At 42.5% G+C, this 19,856-nt stretch overlaps 1 protein-coding gene and 1 long non-coding RNA gene across 2 annotated transcripts; one reads left to right on the top strand and one right to left on the bottom strand.

Annotated features, from left to right (window-relative positions):
- Positions 1–7,203: 7,203 nt before the first annotated feature.
- On the bottom strand, positions 7,204–7,911 carry LOC117517231 (claudin-4-like). The gene has a single exon (XM_034178176.1). The coding sequence runs from the start codon at positions 7,856–7,858 to the stop codon at positions 7,223–7,225; it is 636 nt and encodes a 211-aa protein (XP_034034067.1). The 5' UTR covers positions 7,859–7,911; the 3' UTR covers positions 7,204–7,222.
- Positions 7,912–10,842: 2,931 nt separating this feature from the next.
- LOC117517233 lies at positions 10,843–16,659 on the top strand. The gene is made up of 3 exons (XR_004562683.1): positions 10,843–10,853; positions 16,387–16,393; positions 16,480–16,659. It is a non-coding gene; the product is annotated as an uncharacterized LOC117517233 (long non-coding RNA).
- Positions 16,660–19,856: the final 3,197 nt, after the last annotated feature.

Raw genomic sequence — 19,856 nt, 5'->3', positions numbered from 1 at the left:
ACATTGAAGGAAATTTGAAACTGCTGGCTAAGGCTAAGCGTAAATTTGGTAAGATTGTAATTCACGTCGGCAGTAATGACACCCGGTTACGCCAATCGGAGGTCACTAAAATTAACATTGAATTGGTGTGTAACTTTGCAAAAACAATGTCGGACTCTGTAGTTTTCTCTGGGCCCCTCCCCAATCAGACCGGGAGTGACATGTTTAGCCGCATGTTCTCCTTGAATTGCTGGCTGTCTGAGTGGTGTCCAAAAAATGAGGTGGGCTTCATAGATAATTGGATGGAGCAGCTCTCATTTCTAGAAATCTGGCCAATTTTCTTAAATCCTCCAAACCGTGACTATCCAGGGTTGGGACCAGGAAGCAGAGTTGTTGTCTTACACACCTCTCTGCAGCTTCTCTCCCCCTGCCATCCCCTCATTACCCCATCCCCGTAGAGATGGTGCCTGCTCCCAGACCACCAATAGCCAGTAAAAATCTATTTAAGCATAAAAATTCAAAAAGAAAAAATAATATAGCACCTTCAACTGCACCACAGACTAAAACAGTTAAATGTGGTGTATTAAACATTAGGTCTCTCTCTTCTAAGTCCCTGTTAGTAAATGATATAATAATTGATCAACATATTGATTTATTCTGCCTTACAGAAACCTGGTTACAGCAGGATGAATATGTTAGTTTAAATGAGTCAACACCCCCGAGTCACACTAACTGTCAGAATGCTCGTAGCACGGGCCGAGGCGGAGGATTAGCAGCAATCTTCCATTCCAGTTTATTAATTAATCAAAAACCCAGACAGAGCTTTAATTCATTTGAAAGCTTGACTCTTAGTCTTGTCCATCCAAATTGGAAGTCCCAAAAACCAGTTTTATTTGTTGTTATCTATCGTCCACCTGGTCGTTACTGTGAGTTTCTCTGTGAATTTTCAGACCTTTTGTCTGACTTAGTGCTTAGCTCAGACAAGATAATTATAGTGGGCGATTTTAACATCCACACAGATGCTGAGAATGACAGCCTCAACACTGCATTTAATCTATTATTAGACTCAATTGGCTTTGCTCAAAATGTAAATGAGTCCACCCACCACTTTAATCATATCTTAGATCTTGTTCTGACTTATGGTATGGAAATTGAAGACTTAACAGTATTCCCTGAAAACTCCCTTCTGTCTGATCATTTCTTAATAACATTTACATTTACTCTGATGGACTACCCAGCAGTGGGGAATAAGTTTCATTACACTAGAAGTCTTTCAGAAAGCGCTGTAACTAGGTTTAAGGATATGATTCCTTCTTTATGTTCTCTTATGCCATATACCAACACAGTGCAGAGTAGCTACCTAAACTCTGTAAGTGAGATAGAGTATCTCGTCAATAGTTTTACATCCTCATTGAAGACAACTTTGGATGCTGTAGCTCTTCTGAAAAAGAGAGCTTTAAATCAGAAGTGCCTGACTCCGTGGTATAACTCACAAACTCGCAGCTTAAAGCAGATAACCCGTAAGTTGGAGAGGAAATGGCGTCTCACTAATTTAGAAGATCTTCACTTAGCCTGGAAAAAGAGTCTGTTGCTCTACAAAAAAGCCCTCCGTAAAGCTAGGACATCTTACTACTCATCACTAATTGAAGAAAATAAGAACAACCCCAGGTTTCTTTTCAGCACTGTAGCCAGGCTGACAAAGAGTCAGAGCTCTATTGAGCCGAGTATTCCTTTAACTTTAACTAGTAATGACTTCAGGACTTTCTTTGCTAATAAAATTTTAACTATTAGAGAAAAAATTACTCATAACCATCCCAAAGACGTATCGTTATCTTTGGCTGCTTTCAGTGATGCCGGTATTTGGTTAGACTCTTTCTCTCCGATTGTTCTGTCTGAGTTATTTTCATTAGTTACTTCATCCAAACCATCAACATGTCTATTAGACCCCATTACTACCAGGCTGCTCAAGGAAGCCCTACTGTTGTATGGCTGGGGGGGCCTGGCTGCTGGTTTGTTTGCCTTTTGTTTCCTCCCAGGTGGCATGCATTTGGGACTGAGTGGCTGTGTTGCTGAGGCTGTTAGGACTTCACCCTGATCACCTGCGACTCGTCAGGACTCACAGCTGAGGTGCATCTGGAGGGATTGGAGTATGTTGGCATTTAAGACTGAAGTGCACAGTGTGCATTTGCCAGAGACTCGACCTTGTGACCAGACGGGTGAGATCGTCGTCTTGGGAGCCATCTCATCAGCAGCGGACGCTGAGAAACGTCCAGGTTTGATGCACGGTCTGTGAAAGAGGAGAGGGTGAGGTCTCACGCTCGTCAGCACACTTCCTGAGGTACGTTGGATTTTGTGACTAACAGTTATACAGTCAGTAAATGTGGTGTCCCTCACACCTTATTGTATTGAGCTGTATGTTAGTCATGTATCAGCTTCCACTGCTGTGGTGATTTGTGAACGAGATGTTCCATGCCTGCAGGTTGGAAGCTGATCAGTAATCAAGCCAGGAAGTGTTTGCTGTTTGTACACCTTTAAGTGTTCTGTGTGTAGAGTGTGGACTCACATAATGGTTCCTTCTTTCACAGACTCGGTTGTTGCGGCCACCTGGGGGGTGTCGGCGGGGTCCTTGGGTCCGAAACAGCTTCTGGCTCCGGACCATTAGCGCTGCTGGGAGCGCACCACGCCAGACCGCACCTTTTTGTTATATTATGATCACTGTTATGTATTAAATTCAGTTAGCCTTTGTACCGTGCTCTGCTTATTTCATACTGGGTCCTTCAAACGCTGGTCGGTTCTCCGAGCTGCGTCCGACACATAACACCTACCATTATTTAATGCTTTGATCTTAAATATGATCAATCTATCTTTATTAGTTGGCTATGTACCACAGGCTTTTAAGGTGGCAGTAATTAAACCATTACTTAAAAAGCCATCACTTGACCCAGCTATCTTAGCTAATTATAGGCCAATCTCCAACCTTCCTTTTCTCTCAAAAATTCTTGAAAGGGTAGTTGTAAAACAGCTAACTGATCATCTGCAGAGGAATGGTCTATTTGAAGAGTTTCAGTCAGGTTTTAGAATTCATCATAGTACAGAAACAGCATTAGTGAAGGTTACAAATGATCTTCTTATGGCCTCAGACAGTGGACTCATCTCTGTGCTTGTTCTGTTAGACCTCAGTGCTGCTTTTGATACTGTTGACCATAAAATTTTATTACAGAGATTAGAGCATGCCATAGGTATTAAAGGCACTGCGCTGCGGTGGTTTGAATCATATTTATCTAATAGATTACAATTTGTTCATGTAAATGGGGAATCTTCTTCACAGACTAAGATTAATTATGGAGTTCCACAAGGTTCTGTGCTAGGACCAATTTTATTCACTTTATACATGCTTCCCTTAGGCAGTATTATTAGATGGCATTGCTTAAATTTTCATTGTTACGCAGATGATACCCAGCTTTATCTATCCATGAAGCCAGAGGACACACACCAATTAGCTAAACAGCAGGATTGTCTTACAGACATAAAGACATGGATGACCTCTAATTTCCTGCTTTTAAACTCAGATAAAACTGAAGTTATTGTACTTGGCCCCACAAATCTTAGAAACATGGTGTCTAACCAGATCCTTACTCTGGATGGCATTACCCTGACCTCTAGTAATACTGTGAGAAATCTTGGAGTCATTTTTGATCAGAATATGTCATTCAAAGCGCATATTAAACAAATATGTAGGACTGCTTTTTTGCATTTACGCAATATCTCTAAATTAGAAAGGTCTTGTCTCAGAGTGATGCTGAAAAACTAATTCATGCATTTATTTCCTCTAGGCTGGACTATTGTAATTCATTATTATCAGGTTGTCCTAAAAGTTCCCTGAAAAGCCTTCAGTTAATTCAAAATGCTGCAGCTAGAGTACTAACGGGGACTAGAAGGAGAGAGCATATCTCACCCATATTGGCCTCTCTTCATTGGCTTCCCGTTAATTCTAGAATAGAATTTAAAATTCTTCTTCTTACTTATAAGGTTTTGAATAATCAGGTCCCATCTTATCTTAGGGACCTCATAGTACCATATCACCCCAATAGAGCGCTTCGCTCTTTGACTGCAGGCTTACTTGTAGTTCCTAGGGTTTGTAAGAGTAGAATGGGAGGCAGAGCCTTCAGCTTTCAGGCTCCTCTCCTGTGGAACCAGCTCCCAATTCGGATCAGGGAGACAGACACCCTCTCTACTTTTAAGATTAGGCTTAAAACTTTCCTTTTTGCTAAAGCTTATAGTTAGGGCTGGATCAGGTGACCCTGAACCATCCCTTAGTTATGCTGCTATAGACTTAGACTGCTGGGGGGTTCCCATGATGCACTGAGTGTTTCTTTCTCTTTTTGCTCTGTATGCACCACTCTGCATTTAATCATTAGTGATTGATCTCTGCTCCCCTCCACAGCATGTCTTTTTCCTGGTTCTCTCCTTCAGCCCCAACCAGTCCCAGCAGAAGACTGCCCCTCCCTGAGCCTGGTTCTGCTGGAGGTTTCTTCCTGTTAAAAGGGAGTTTTTCCTTCCCACTGTCGCCAAGTGCTTGCTCACAGGGGGTCGTTTTGACCGTTGGGGTTTTTTACATAATTATTGTATGGCCTTGCCTTACAATATAAAGTGTCTTGGGGCAACTGTTTGTTGTGATTTGGCGCTATATAAATAAAATTGATTGATGATTGATTGATTGATTGATTGATTGATTGATTGTTCACGTCACAAACACTAAACACACACCTCGCGCCGCTCTCCAAGGGCTGCAAGTTATTATTGCCTTCGGTTTTCAGCCAAAGTCCAGCGTGGCTTTAGCCATTACAGCACACAGGCTCTGCAGTCCATAGGCATATATAAGAGTAGACCCCGCATTGACCGCTGCTTCCTACTGGCGTTGGCGAGCCGTAGGGCCGCCATCTTGGAAGGGGCACCTGCTCCGCTAAGTGTCATCTATTTGACAGGTGCAATGAAGTGTCAGTGCGTTTAATCAATCATAACTCGCTGTATACAAAACAGATTTTCACGATTTTTTTTTGTTTGTTTGTTTCAAACGTTATGCATGTAGCCATGAGGCAGGGCACATGGTTCAATGTATGTAATTTTAATATTTATAGTGGGCTTAGAAGTAATATATTCTGATATACCTATAGGGTGCATTGCCTTAATTTTTTGCATTTCAGAATATTGAAGTAAATTGTGATATGAATTCAATTGACTATATATACACTCAATAACATTTTTGTAATCCTTACTTTGTTTTCTACTCAAATAAAAAAAGAAAATGTAGACCTCACACTCCAGAATGAAATACTTAGACCATTTATAGTAAGAGTGCCAACATTTCTCAGACAACCCATTCAGCATTGTCCTAAAGTGGGACGTGGGACATGTATTTAGTATTATAGACAAATCATTCAAATTCACATGCAATGAAGATAGATAGATAGACAGACATACAAACACACACACACACACACACACACACATATATATATATATATATATAGCACATTTTTTAACACTAAAGCCTACACCTACTCTTTGGAGGTGAACCGGGAAGCTGAAGATGGATGGAATAACACCATCCCGCAGTCAGACAAAGCTGCTGAAAACTGTGAGTAAGCTTGTTTTGCAAACTATTCTACAATCAGATATTCTGTTGTCAGGATTTTTAAGGATGTAAGTGGGTGGGTTTGAGACACGAGAGGTAGCCTATACTGTTTTAAAGTGAAATAATTAGCTACATGTGAATAATGCAGTCTCTGCCACCTGTGTAAAATTAGCTGATCATTGTTATACCAGTAATATTTATTTTATTTCGACAGGAGCATTCTTTTGTCAGTTGTAATACAGCTGTTATGTCTCAGTTAGCCTCCGGCACTAAACTATAGTTAGCCGGCCGGCATCTCGCTAGTGGTACAGTAAGTAATATTCTATTCACAAAATACAATAATAATGTTCAATCTTACTTGTGAAAAGTAATCCCCTAATCCCTGCTGCCAATAGTCTGCCTATGTGAACAAAAATAGGCCGCACAGTGGGCAGGCATCTTCTGTGACTTTGTGGACTTGTTTTGTTTACAATAGGACTAATTGGTAGGACGCCCCTTCCAAGATGGCGGCCGCATTTGTTGTGCCACAGCAGCCAATGCGGGGTCTATTCATATATATGCCTATGCTGCAGACAGCATGTTAAAAAAAGTCCCTTCACTTCCGTATGTGAAGAAGAAAGATTAATTTAGCGCAGGCGCCATCTAGTGGACAGCTTACGTACATTTACATGAAGGTTTATCTTTTTTTACATTACCAGCAGCAACAATCACAGGTTTAAAGCAACTACCTGAAATCAGCAATTGTGATGGGATATCTGTCGCTTTTAAATGGTGACAGTGTCACTTCTGTCACATCTTTCTGATGGTGCAACTCCATCCAGAGATGGGAGCGGTGTCTTCTTCTGCAGGCCTCCCGTCCTGCGCATCGGCAACATTTCCTGTATATTTGTTTTGTAGATTGTTTTGTCAGTTGTGTTGGTAGCATGGCCCAAGCAAAGGGTCACCCCTTTGAGTCTGGTCTGATTGAGGTTTCTTCCTCAAATCATCAGACGGAGTTTTTCCTTACCACTGTCACCTGTGTGCTTGCGCTCCAGGTTGTTAAGGTTACTTTACTTGTGTGAAGCGCCTTGAAGCAGCTTTGTTGTGGTTTGGCGCTATATAAATGAAAATAAATTGAAATGAATTACCATAAAACAAACGGAAAAAAACACCAATAAGAAATATGATTATTGACTAGGATTGCTAACAGTTCATATCTTGCAATGTTAAAAGTGATTGATTTATTGATTGAATGATTTATTTAAATTTAATGTGCCATTCCCACCCCTTTTGTCCAGATCAGTTCCAAAATTTCAGAATCAATTGAAAATTCAGTTCAACATTTTGACCAGTTTGTCATAAAATGAGAAGAAAAAACAAGCCTGATATTAGATGGATGTAATATTTTAAAAGATAGAAAGATAGATATGAAAGAATTAAACTATTTGCAGATGAAAAAATGCTCTGAACATAGTTTGCACAGAATATATTTTATTCCAACACAAAATTGTGTCTTTTTGAGGTTTTTGGCATGAAACTTCACAGCTACAGTCTGAGTGCGAAAAAGAACCAGTGGATTTGGTCATAACATAAGAAAAACATTTCATCCCACAGCTTCATTTTAAACACTCACACATAGTCCACAGCCGAGGATGTTTTTTTCACAGGAACAAACTTAGAAGGTACGTAGGGTCTGCTGTCTCCCGAGGGGCAGCTGCTGCAGAGCAAACCTCCTCCCAGCAGCAGCAGAAGAGAGGAAGCCCAGCCAATGTAGAGGGCTTCCCCGAGCTCCCTCCTCTGAGCATCGGTCAGCAGGGGATTATAAAAGTCCCGGATCACTGTGTGAGCTGACCACGACACTGGAATCAGGACCAGTAGAGCGGCTATGATGAAAATCACCCCAGACATAATGCAGGCTTTGGCTTTGGTTGTTTCATCCTCAATGCAGTTCATGCATTTTCCTCCAACCACGGCTGTGAAGACCCCGAACACACCACTTATGGCAGAGACAACCACCATGGCCCGGGCAGCCTGCAGGTCCTGAGGCAAAGACAGCATGGAGTCGTACATATCGCACTGCATCTGTCCCGTGCTCTGCATCACACAGCTCATCCACAAACCTTCCCAGATCTCCTGGGCAGTGATAATGTTCATGCTGACAAACGAAGTGACCCTCCACATGGGGAGTATGCATGTGATGATGGTGCCCAGCCAGCCAATGAAGGCCAGCAGCATGCCCATGATCTGGAGACCCAGAGAAGCCATCGGTACTGCAGTCCAGAGTCGATTAGGAAACTTGAAGGAGCGTCCAACGTGAAATGGACAGTGAATGTGTCAAAGGCACAACTGAGTCTCAAAACACGGGGCTTTGCTTCTAATGCTCCCAGGTCTCACTGTGAGAAGATAACTGCCTTCTGTTGTGCTTTCAGGAGTTTTTTTCTGCACTTCCAAACAAAAGCTGAAAGCTGAGACCTGATATCCAAAACCCTTGTTTTCTTACTTTTCATTGTTACACCGAAGCACTGCTTCAGGAACGAACAATGGATCCCTGTCTCACCTGTGCCCATAGATGCACACACCCACACCCACACCTTGTCGTTTGTTCACCTGTTGGCTGGATTTTTGTCTTCACAGGGTTATATTATGCATCTTTTCAGTAAGCTCATATAGGTATTCTAAGTTGATTTTGTAGCCAGACACTCCAGAGGTGGCACTGTATATCCTTAAAGCTGTGTTCCTTTATGATTTTCTACAAACAGACTCTGCTTTGTGTTGAAATCTAGTTGATATGAAGTACATTTATTTCTATAGGATATCACAAAATTACAGTTAACTATTGCTGATACAGTCTGTATTTTGAGAGGATCCCATGGGAAACAGTGAATAGACTGTTGGTAAATGGTTTGGCACATGCAGCTGAGTACTCCGCTTATGTGGAACAAACCATTCCACATAAATTAAAAACAAAAGTCTGTAACTTGCCCAGTGAAGGGTGGACAAAGTCCCTTAAATGTGTCCAAGATGGGACAATCAGAACAATAAGACAATATTGAACATTGGTGCATAGAGTTGTAATCCTGTACGCACTGTGTGCGCATTTTTTTCACGGCTTTTTTCATGAAAAATATTCAACATCACAAAAATAAAAATAGCTTGTGTGAAACTACATTTAATGTCTTAATTCAAAAGTACTTTGCACAAATGATAGCTGTGTTTGGGAGGAAAGTCAGAAAAACAGCAGCGTTTTCCATCACGGAGCATTCTCAGGCAGATTGTAGAGCGCTATTAAAAATGCAATGTTCCATTCATTCATCAAAAAGAAAGTGCACTGCTCCAGTCGTCATGAACAAAAAACACTAGCACAATATCGTTCAGGCATTTAAAAACAGTAAAAGGTGCATTGAAAGCTGCTGAAGTTGAACTCACCTCTTGGATATTGTCCCTGTGCTCTGAGTTCTTGGGGTCGCTCGGCTTGCCCTTGTCTCTCCCCAGCGGCTCTCTCAGACCTCCTGAATTTAACCTAAACCAAAGTATCCATATCAGAGGGACCATCGGTCTTGGATATGGATGGCATCAGGTCCTAGTCTGCGTTCCAGAGAGCCGCACCCCACGCATTTTGGACAAATATGCACTTTCCCTCTATGTCGACAGCGGGGCTTGGAGTCACGTGAGATTTACGCACATCGACTATGTGCATTCAGAATGTAACAACGGTGCATTTACTGCAAGGCATTTTGCCAACAGGTGCATTCAAGGTCACCTGCGTCTGATCGATCCGCTAATGTTATTTATGTAATGGCTGAGTGGATCCTTGTCATTTGATTGGTGCTTTGTATGTCACGTGACATGGTTACATTTACTGTGAAAATGTGGTTCCATACGTTTTGTACCATTGCACGCTGCGATCCCCGCCCAGCTAAACATGGCAGAGTTTGTTTTGTTGAAGGATGACGATTTAAACAAGCTAATTGACGGCGTTAATTCTTCTCACACACACACACACACACAAACAAATCCACTATGCCATAAGCCATCTGGAGGCATGAAGAGCTGTTCAGATGAAAGCCTGGACAAATTTCTGATACAATTTTTCGCTGGACTGAGGAACTTATTTTTGTTTTAGTTTGGGGTTTTTTGGAAGCATCACGGACTACATCATCTATTTTTGAACTGTTTTTCCAAGTTGACAGAACAATTTTGGAATCCTATTTAAAGTTTGTGTACAACCCCTGGCAAAAATGATGGAATCACCGGCCTCAGAGGATGTTCATTCAGTTGTTTAATTTTGTAGAAAAAAAGCAGATCAGCCAACCAGTTTTCCGCCACACTTAAACCTATCAACCAGAAACAGAGGACAATAGATACGTCTCAAAGCCTGTCGTGAACATTTACGGGTTCCGGTGTATGGTTGTACGTCATTTTGAATTGTGGCGTGAGTACTTGTTCACAGAAATATTTTGAACGATTAAGGATTACGAGTAAGGATTGTGGATATTTGCTGTTAAGATCGGACACTGATTAAACCTCTGTGTGTAAATTTGGGTGTCATTTTATGCTGTTTGGTGAGCAGAAGCTAAAGGTTAGCTATCGGTTAGCCGCTAACTCAGTCTTCTCGTTGTCATGCCACCAAAAAACCCCATTAACCGAGGAAAATGAGGACATTAGGAAGGCACTCGACTTTCTCTCACATGACGTTTATGAGATTAAGTCTAAACAAGACAAGATTTTGCAACTTGTGGAAGAAGTCGCAAAACTACGGGCGCAAGTCGAGGAGAGGGACAGGAAGATTGCAGCACTGGAGCGAAGAGTGGATGACTTGGAGCAATATTCAAGAATAAATGATGTTATTGTGACCGGGTTGAAGTTAAGACCCCGGTCATACGCGCATGCTGTGACCGCAGACAGCGAGGACAGAGCCGGCAAGCTGGAGATGAGCTCCGTGGAACAACAAGTGGCAGCTTTTCTCGCAACCAGAGACATTAATCTGGACGTGGATACCATCGAGGCTTGCCACCCTCTGCCAGCTAGGGACAACAGCACGCCAGCTGTGATCTTGAGGTTTGTAAACAGGAAAAACAAAATGAAACAAGGGAAAAAGCTAAAGGGCATGAATGTTTACTTGAATGACCACTTAACAAAAAGGATTGCGGACATTGCTAAGAAAGCCAGATATTTACGGAAACAAAACAAAATACAGAACACATGGGTTATGAACTGCAAAGTATACATTAAACTTAAAGGTACACCTGAGGAAGCCAAAGTATTCGTCATCAAAGACATAGAAGAACTAAAAAAATAAGAATGAGGATAAAACATAACTGTATTGCACCGATATAATGACATCCAACAATAATTCTTCTATCATGGAAGAAAATGATGTAGGGATACAACAAAGGATTCTGGACTATGGACACTTGGAACTGAAATCATTTGAGTACACTAGGGAATTAGATTTGGAAGATGAATTAGATCCTGATAGCAACCTGTTTTTGTTATCCAACCCAATAGATTGCAAATATTTATCTGAAGATGATTATAACTATTTTGTTGACTCCAAAGGGAAACTCTCAATTATTCATTTCAATAGTAGGAGCACCTTATATAGTAACTTCATCCACATCAAAGATTATTTACAACAATTTACCCCGCCACATTATTGCGATTTCAGAAACACGGTTTAATGAGGATAAAGGCATAGATTTCGAGTTACAAGGTTATAGCTTGAACTATGTAAACAGAGGAAATAAAATGGGAGGTGGAGTTGCTATATATGTCCATAATAACATTAAATTCAAAGTAATAGGAAATATGACAGTGACAATATATGACACATTAGAATGCATAACAATAGAGATACTCAATGCAAAAAAGAAAATATTATTGTAAGTTGCTTATACAGGTCACCTGGTTCAAGTCTGGAATTTTTTACAGAATGGGTGGAAAAAACATTTTCCACAATAGGTAACAAAAAAATATTTATCTGTGGAGATTTCAATATTGATTTGATGAACCCAAATAATCACAAACCAACCGATGACTATATCAATAGGATGCACAGTATGAGTTTTTATCCAGCTATCACTAAACCTAGTAGAATTACATCTCATAGTGCTACTCTCATTGACAACAATTTCACAAATGACATGCAGTCTACAAGTATCAGCGGCCTAATGATCTGCGACATATCTGACCACCTGCCTGTCTTTATAGTATATGATGACAACTGTAATCACTGTAAAACACCCCAAAAACCCATATACAAACAAATAAAAAATGACAATGCTATCAACTCACTATATCATAACCTGCTAGAACAAGATTGGCATACAGTATATAGGGAAAGAAATGTGGATTCAGCATTTGATAATTTTTTAGAAATCTTTACTTCAGTATATAATAAAAACTGCCCAGTTTGTCAAATTAATAAAAACAATATAGCTATAAAAAGACCAAGGGGTTACATAATGCTTGTAAAAAGAAAAATAATTTATATAGACAGTTTATTAGTTTAAGGACTGAGGAATCTGAACATAAATATAAAATTTATAAAAATAAACTGACCAATACCATGAGAACTAGCAAAAAAAACTATAGCAATTTATTACATAACAATAGGAATAACACTAAAAAGGTTTGGGGAATATTGAATACTGTTAAGGGTTGTAAAAGTAATAAATCATATCCAGACTATTTTACTGATAAGAATTTTGATAACTATAATATGAATGACATTGTAAATAGTTTTAACAATTTTTTTGTAAATGTTGGACCAGACTTGGCTGATAAAATTCCTAAGTGCAAAGAAAATCAGCTTGACAATTCACCCATAGAAAATAATTCAAAGACAATGTTTCTGTCTGGAGTAACCGAGGCTGAACTAATAGACACTGTTAATAAGTGTAAGAGCAAATCATCTACTGATTGTTATGATATAGATATGACTGTAATAAAAAGAATTATGCAGACTATTTCTAAACCTTTAACATATATATGCAACCTATCATTGCAAACAGGAACATTTCCAAACAAAATGAAAATTGCAAAAGTAATACCATTGTATAAAAATGGAAACAAACACATCCTCACTAACTACAGACCAGTCTCTCTACTCCATCAGTTTTCAGAAATATTAGAGAAACTCTTTAACAACAGATTAGAGAAATTTATAGATAAACAGAACATAATTAATGAAAGTCGGTATGGCTTTAGGTCAGCCAGGTCAACATCAATGGCCATAATTGAAGCGGTTGAAGAAATCACAAATAAATCTGACAAGAAGAAATATGCAGCTGGAATATTTATTGATCTCAAAAAAGCCTTTGATTCTCTTAATCATGGAATTTTACTTAAAAAATTGGAAAGTTATGCCATTAGGGGAGTGGCTTTGAACTGGATCCAAAGTTATTTAACAGAGAGACAAGTTTGTGAAGATGGGTGAATTTCAGTCAGGGTATTTGGGCATTGCTTGTGGGGGTCCCACAGGGATCTGTATTGGGTCCAATGTTGTTAAAACTAATTCTATTTGCAGATGATACTAATATATTCTATTCTAGTGACAATTATCAAGACCTAATTCATAGTATAAATAATGAATTACTTAAACTGAAATTATGGATGGATATTAACAGACTTTCCCTAAATTTAAATAAAACTAAAGTAATATTCTTTGGACACTACAAGGAAAAATTAAATCAGATAATAAATATAGATGGTGTCAGTATAGATAGTGTATCAGAAATAAAATTCTTAGAAATAACTATAGACGGCAAATTAACCTGGAAAGCACACATCAGACACATACAAAGTAAAGTTTCTAAAAGTGTCTCAGTTATTAACAAGGTTAAATACTTCTTAGGTTATAATGCATTGTATTTACTGTATTGTTCATTAGTGTTGCCCTACCTAACCTACTGCATTGAAATTTGGGGCAATAACTATAAAAGTTCACTACATCCCCTCTTTATACTCCAGAAACGTGCTATTAGAGTTATACACAAGGTATGATATTACGAGCACACTCATAATCTATTCCTGCAGTCTAAGTTGTTAAAACTATATGAGTTAGTCGATTTTTATACGGCACAACTTCTGTACAAAGCAAATAGAAATATCCTGCCTATTGATATTCAAAAGCTCTTCACACACAGAGAAGGGGGTTATAGCCTGAGGGGCTGTAGTAACTTTAAGATTCAGCCAGTAAGAACTACGAGGAAAAGTTTGTGTCTGTGTGTGGGGTTAAACTCTGGAACCGACTGGGGCAGCAATTTAAGCAATGTACAAATATTCATTACTTCAAATCAAAGTATAAGGAAATGATTTGGTCACAATAGGGCTGTTGGTTAGGAGGGTCATGATTATATATTTAAAAAAAAATTAGAACAGTTTCAGGAATGTAAAACAATATAAATAACTGCCTATATTATAGTGTCTTATTGATTATATATGTGATTAGAGGATCCAAAGTGGGCCTTGGGTTTGAGTGCTGACTGTATTGAGATGAAGCTGTGTCTGGTTTTTGTGGTTGTGCTGCTGCTGGCTCTCCATCTTTCACTGCAGGTGAGGAGCCAGAGTCTGAACAACACCGGTGACTCAGTGAATACAACTACAAACATGACGGTGGCTAGCTACTTCACAACGCCCAGTTTCAACGCTGCAGTGAACACAGTCGAAGTCAAATAAAGGTTTTCCAAAGAGCGAGGCCTTCACGCTGCTGCTCCCAGTTGCACTCATGCCCACTGTGGTACCTGGCGATGGCATTGGCACACGACACATCACTAAGTGGCTTAATGAAATATCTATTTATATTATATAGTAATATGAATATAACACAGATTAGATTGATAACCAACATGTTTGTGTGTTTGTCCTTGTTGTTTGGTGTGTTGTCCTTATGTCATATGACATATGACAAAAACTCCTGTAACAGTGGAATGTGCCGTTCATTTCCAAAGTGAACGCTTTGTTGATCCGGGACGTCGTCTGACTACCAGAGAAATGGCAGAAAAGTTGGACATCAGCACTTTTTCGGCATGAAAAGACTTGCGGAGGAATTTGCACGTCGGGACGGAGGCGCATGGTGCAGAACAAAAAGCAATGCCGTGATGAAGCCTCATAGGACATGTTGTGGCATGTCCAGCTCGTCCACAATTTCGCGGATAGTCACACGACTGAAAAGCCACCGAAAGCCGTCTGAATCTTCCGAATGGTGCAAGAGCTGGGCATGTCAGGGCATGTCCTGTGAGACCAACACGGAGGTGCTTTTGTCCCGCGGCATTAGCAGCTCCATGGCGAATTCCTCCGCTCCTCTCTCCATGACAAAAACTCCTGTAACAGTGGAATGTGCCGAAAAAGTGCTATGTCCAGCTCTCTTGCCATTTCTCTGGTAGTCAGACGACGTCCCGGATCAACACAGCGTTCAGTTTGCAAATGATCTGGTCGTTTCAGCCTGTCGATTGCCACTCGGAGCGCGGCGCGCCCTCCGCCGCTATGGGCCGTCTTTAATCCTGTTGTAATGCTCCTTAATCTGTGTGATCCCCATAAGATCTTCACAGAAAGCCATCTGAATTTTCTGAATGGTTTCCACCTGCCTGTCTCTCACAGTTTCTGAAAAAATTTTGATGCAGTAAAGTGGCAGTCAATCAGCCAGTTTCCTGACAATGAAAATCCACCGAGGAGGCTGGACCACTCCTCCCACAAGGCGTGCTCATAGGCGAATGACGCAACCGACAGGCATGAAAAATCCATATAGTTTTTGCAAAAAATAAAAAGGTCAGATTCTTTTCTAACAGACCTCGTATATGTGTATGCGCATGCGTGTATGTATGTGTAGCAGGAGTAGTATTCTCCTTCTCTCCCCTGATGGTCATTTGGTTCATCCAATCCTCGCTAGGGGCGCACTTTAAAAGGAGTAGTGCCTTAGTGGTTGGCCTCTTCCTGGTTCTGTATGGCATTGAGCAGGCACTCTTAGCTGTTCCACTTCCGCCACCTGGTTGTTTGCTTCACTCCTGGTGCAGCACGTCATCGTGCAGCGAGCTGCCAGCCTCCTTCCGTGCGCTACCTGGGTATGCACCTCGCTTTCTGCAGTTCAGCAGACAGGAAATTTGTACTATCGTGTTGTGGGGAAACGTAATCCGCAGGTTGTTACGGCAGCATCATCAGCTGGGGCGCTCCTCCCTCCCTTCGTGTGACCAAGTGGCTCTTTTACTGATTCCTGGGGTGGACAGCAGTTCTGGATTGGCTGCATAGGATCGCTGCTGCTTTGCCTTATCTGGCTTTAGCGTGTGTTTTCTGACCGTGCTAATGTTAGCATACCTTCTGGTGGCTAACTTAGACACCTGCAATATATCCAGGTCTCTTGGTGCAGTAGCCCTAATGGTGGTGGTGTAGGGGCCAGAGTTTATTAATTTTATTCTTTTTTTCTCTTTTAACTGTTTTGTGTTGTTTTTTTAATGTTGTGTTATGAATTTGATCCCCAAAAGCCTGGGTTAGACTCCAAAGCAGGGAGGCTGAATGGAAAAAGAAAACCAGATTTATTGTACAGGAACAAATGCTGTGGGAATGGTGAGTTCAGTCTTGGAGGTTAGCCAAGTGAAAACCCGGCCCGCGTTGCGGTGGAAACTGGAGGTCGCAGCCCCAAGTGGATCCGGTGTGCAGATAGGGTTCCCAGGTGTGGAATTTTGTGAGGTCCGGGGTCCAGGTGGCCTCCAGTGGAGCTGACAGAGGGAGGTTTCACTATAGAGACGGAGAAACAGTATGAGGGTAGCAGTGTGCAAGAGCTAAGAACCAAAAAATAGCACAGGAGTCAAAAATCAGATTGATAACATTCACTGAGTCCAGGAGTAACTGCGATGGAACGCAAATAGTTGACTCTATCCACAAATAGAGAGGCCAGGTACCAGGTTGTGAACACTGAGTCTCTGGCACAGATGAGCTGTTGGACCAGGGTGTATATGGAGGCAGATTGATTGTAGACAGGTGTGCTCATCAGCTCCACAAGGAATGCCACCTGGAAGAGAGAGATAGAGAGCAGAGGAGCAGAAACCACGGCAACACACAACAGTACCCGCCCCCCCAACGGGAGCCCCAAGGCGACCTACCGGGCCAATCAGGATGCTCCCGGTAGAAGTCCCGGAGGAGGGAAGGGTCCAAGATAAGGCCCCGCTTGACCCAAGAGCTTCTTCAGGCCCATAACCCTCCCAGTCCACCAGATACTGAAAACCCCGACCACGCCGACGAACATCCAACATCTTGTTGACTGTCCAGGCCGGATGACCGCCGACAATCCAGGCAGGAGGAGGCGGTGGAGCCGGTGAACACAGAGGACTGGAGCATACGGGCCTGAGCCGGGACACATGGAAGACCGAGTGGATCTGCAGGGAACGAGGCAGACAGAGACGCACAGAGGTAGGGTTGACCACCCGATCAACCACAAATGGACCAATGTAGCGAGGAGTGAGTTTGGGGGACTCCGTCTGTAGAGCAATGTCCCGCGAAGAGAGCCACACCTCCTGCCCGGGCTGCTAGACAGGGGTCGGGGCGCGGTGATGGTTAGCATGATGTCCCATCCTCTCCTTCGCCCACAGAAGGGCAGAACGGGCTGTCCTCCACACCCGACGACAACGCCTGAGGTGGGCCTGAACTGAAGGCACTGCAATGTCTGCTTCCTGTAGAGGGAATAGGGGAGGTTGATAACCCAGTGACACTTCGAAAGGAGTAAGACCAGTTGCCAAGGAGACCTGAGAGTTGTGAGCATATTCAATCCAAGGAAGGTGGGTGCTCCATTCAGTCAGATGGGAGGACGAGACACACCTCAGGGTGGATTCCAGGTCCTGGATGGCCCGTTCCACCTGACCATTGCTCTGAGGATGGTAACCGGAGGAGAGGCTTACCGAGGCCCCGAGTGCCGCACAGAAGTTCCTCCAGACCTGAGAGGTGAATTGGGGACCTCGGTCTGACACCACATCCAAGGGTATGCCATGCAACCGCACCACATGGTGGACTAGGAGGTCTGCTGTCTCCTGGGCCGTTGGAATAACCGGCAGAGCCACAAAGTGTGCCGCCTTAGAAAATCGATCCATGATCGTGAGGACCACGGTGTTACCCTGGGGTGAAGGTAGTCCTGTGACAAAGTCCAGACAGATGTGGGACCAGGGATGGCTTGGTGTGGGAAGCGGATGAAGAAACCCAGCTTTTGGACGATGAAGAGACTTGCCCCTGGCGCAGACGGTACAAGCTTGGACGTAGGCACGCACATCCGCCTGGACTGAGGGCCACCAGAAGCGATGACGTACCAGGTCTATGGTTCGGGAAACCCCGGGATTGCAGGCGAGTTTAGACGCATGGCAGAAGGTGAGGACGTCCGATCAAGCTTCTGGCGGAACAAAAAGCCGCCCAGGAGGCCCTCCTCCAGGATCCAGATGTCTGTCCAAAGCCTCCCGGACGACTCTCCCAACATCCCAGGTAAGGGCCCCTATGACCATGGAACGAGGCAGGATTGGTGTCCGACATGGAGGGGGGATCTGTGAGTTTTGAACTGGCGGGATAGGCGCCTGGTTTTTCCGTTCTTGGTTCCGGGTCGGTAGGTAAGATGGAAGTTGAAGCGTCCAAAAACAAGGACCACCTGGACTGACGGGAATTGAGATGTTTGGCTGTCTTTATGTATTCCAGGTTCTTATGGTCTGTCCAAAGGGTGAATGGAACTGTGGCCCCCTTCAGCCAATGTCTCCACTCCGCCAGAGCCTCCTTAACAGCCAGAAGTTCACGGTTCCCAACATCATAGTTCCTCTCCACAGGGGTCACAAGGAATGCCACCAGAGAGAGAGAGAGAGAGAGGAGAGAGAGAAGAGAGAGAGAGAGAGGAGAGAGAGAGAGAGAGAGAGAGAGAAGAGGAGCAGAAACCAGGGCAACACACAACATGTTGGCTGATATGTTTTTGTTTTTTTTTGTGCCTAGTTGTTTGTGGTTAATTTAAATTCTTTGTTTTGAATGATGTTTCATTTGAGGGATTGTCTTGATTTCTTTTATTTGTTTTTCAGTTGTTGGGCAATGGTGGTGGTGTAGGGGCCCAGGGTGTTGGAACCCTCGATTTTGGTGTGTTGTGTTTCACCCACCCTGCAGGATTGGACCTTCACAGTGTGATTGTGGCGTGTGTGTCACGTGTGGCTGGGGTGCTTATCTGTTTCTTTAGGGATCATCACTGCTGGTGCCTCCTTCTCACCGCTAAGCCCTCACTGTTGACCAATCCCTCAATGTTTTTGTGAGTATTTATTAATTACTTTTAACCACAAAACAATCTGTCAATTTTAAATATTTGGAAATAAAATTGTGAATTATTGTAACTTGGAACCACGCCTCTGCCTGTCCTTTTTACCCTAGTTTGAGAATCTTTTTTTTTGTTGGTGACCTGTAGGGGTCATCACAATCTGGCATCATGAACAGGATTCTCATAGGGTAAGAGCAGAGACCTGTGTTCCTCAACTTGTTTTTTTTTTTTGTTTGTTTGGTATTGTTTTGAGGTAAAGCAGCAGTGGGTTTGCAATCAATCAATTCAATCAATTTTATTTATATAGCGCCAAATCACAACAGAAGAATCAAAACAGTTGCCCCAAGGCGCTTTATATTGTAGGCAAGGCCATACAATAATTACGTTAAAAACCCCAACGGTCAAAACGACCCCCTGTGAGCAGAGCACTTGGCGACAGTGGGAAGGAAAAACTCCCTTTTAACAGGAAGAAACCTCCAGCAGAACCAGGCTCAGGGAGGGGCAGTCTTCTGCTGGGACTGGTTGGGCTGAGGGAGAGAACCAGGAAAAAGACATGCTGTGGAGGGGAGCAGAGATCAATCACTAATGATTAAATGCAGAGTGGTGCATACAGAGCAAAAAGAGAAAGAAAACACTCAGTGCATCATGGGAACCCCCCAGCAGTCTAAGTCTATAGCAGCATAACTAAGGGATGGTTCAGGGTCACCTGATCCAGCCCTAACTATAAGCTTTAGCAAAAAGGAAAGTTTTAAGCCTAATCTTAAAAGTAGAGAGGGTGTCTGTCTCCCTAATCCGAATTGGGAGCTGGTTCCACAGGAGAGGAGCCTGAAAGCTGAAGGCTCTGCCTCCCATTCTACTCTTACAAACCCTAGGAACTACAAGTAAGCCTGCAGTCTGAGAGCGAAGCGCTCTATTGGGGTGATATGGTACTATGAGGGTCCCTAAGATAAGATGGGACCGATTATTCAAAACCTTATAAGTAAGAAGAAGAATTTTAAATTA

Source organism: Thalassophryne amazonica, chromosome 9 (assembly GCF_902500255.1).
Source record: "Thalassophryne amazonica chromosome 9, fThaAma1.1, whole genome shotgun sequence".
NCBI lineage: Eukaryota > Metazoa > Chordata > Actinopteri > Batrachoidiformes > Batrachoididae > Thalassophryne > Thalassophryne amazonica.
The sequence above is the reverse complement of the archived record's forward strand: the minus strand, read 5'-3'. Positions and strand labels throughout refer to the sequence as shown.

Excerpts from the sequence above, each read along its gene's own strand:
- LOC117517231 (XM_034178176.1), bottom strand. The coding sequence starts at position 7,858 with ATGGCTTCTCTGGGTCTCCAGATCATGGGCATGCTGCTGGCCTTCATT.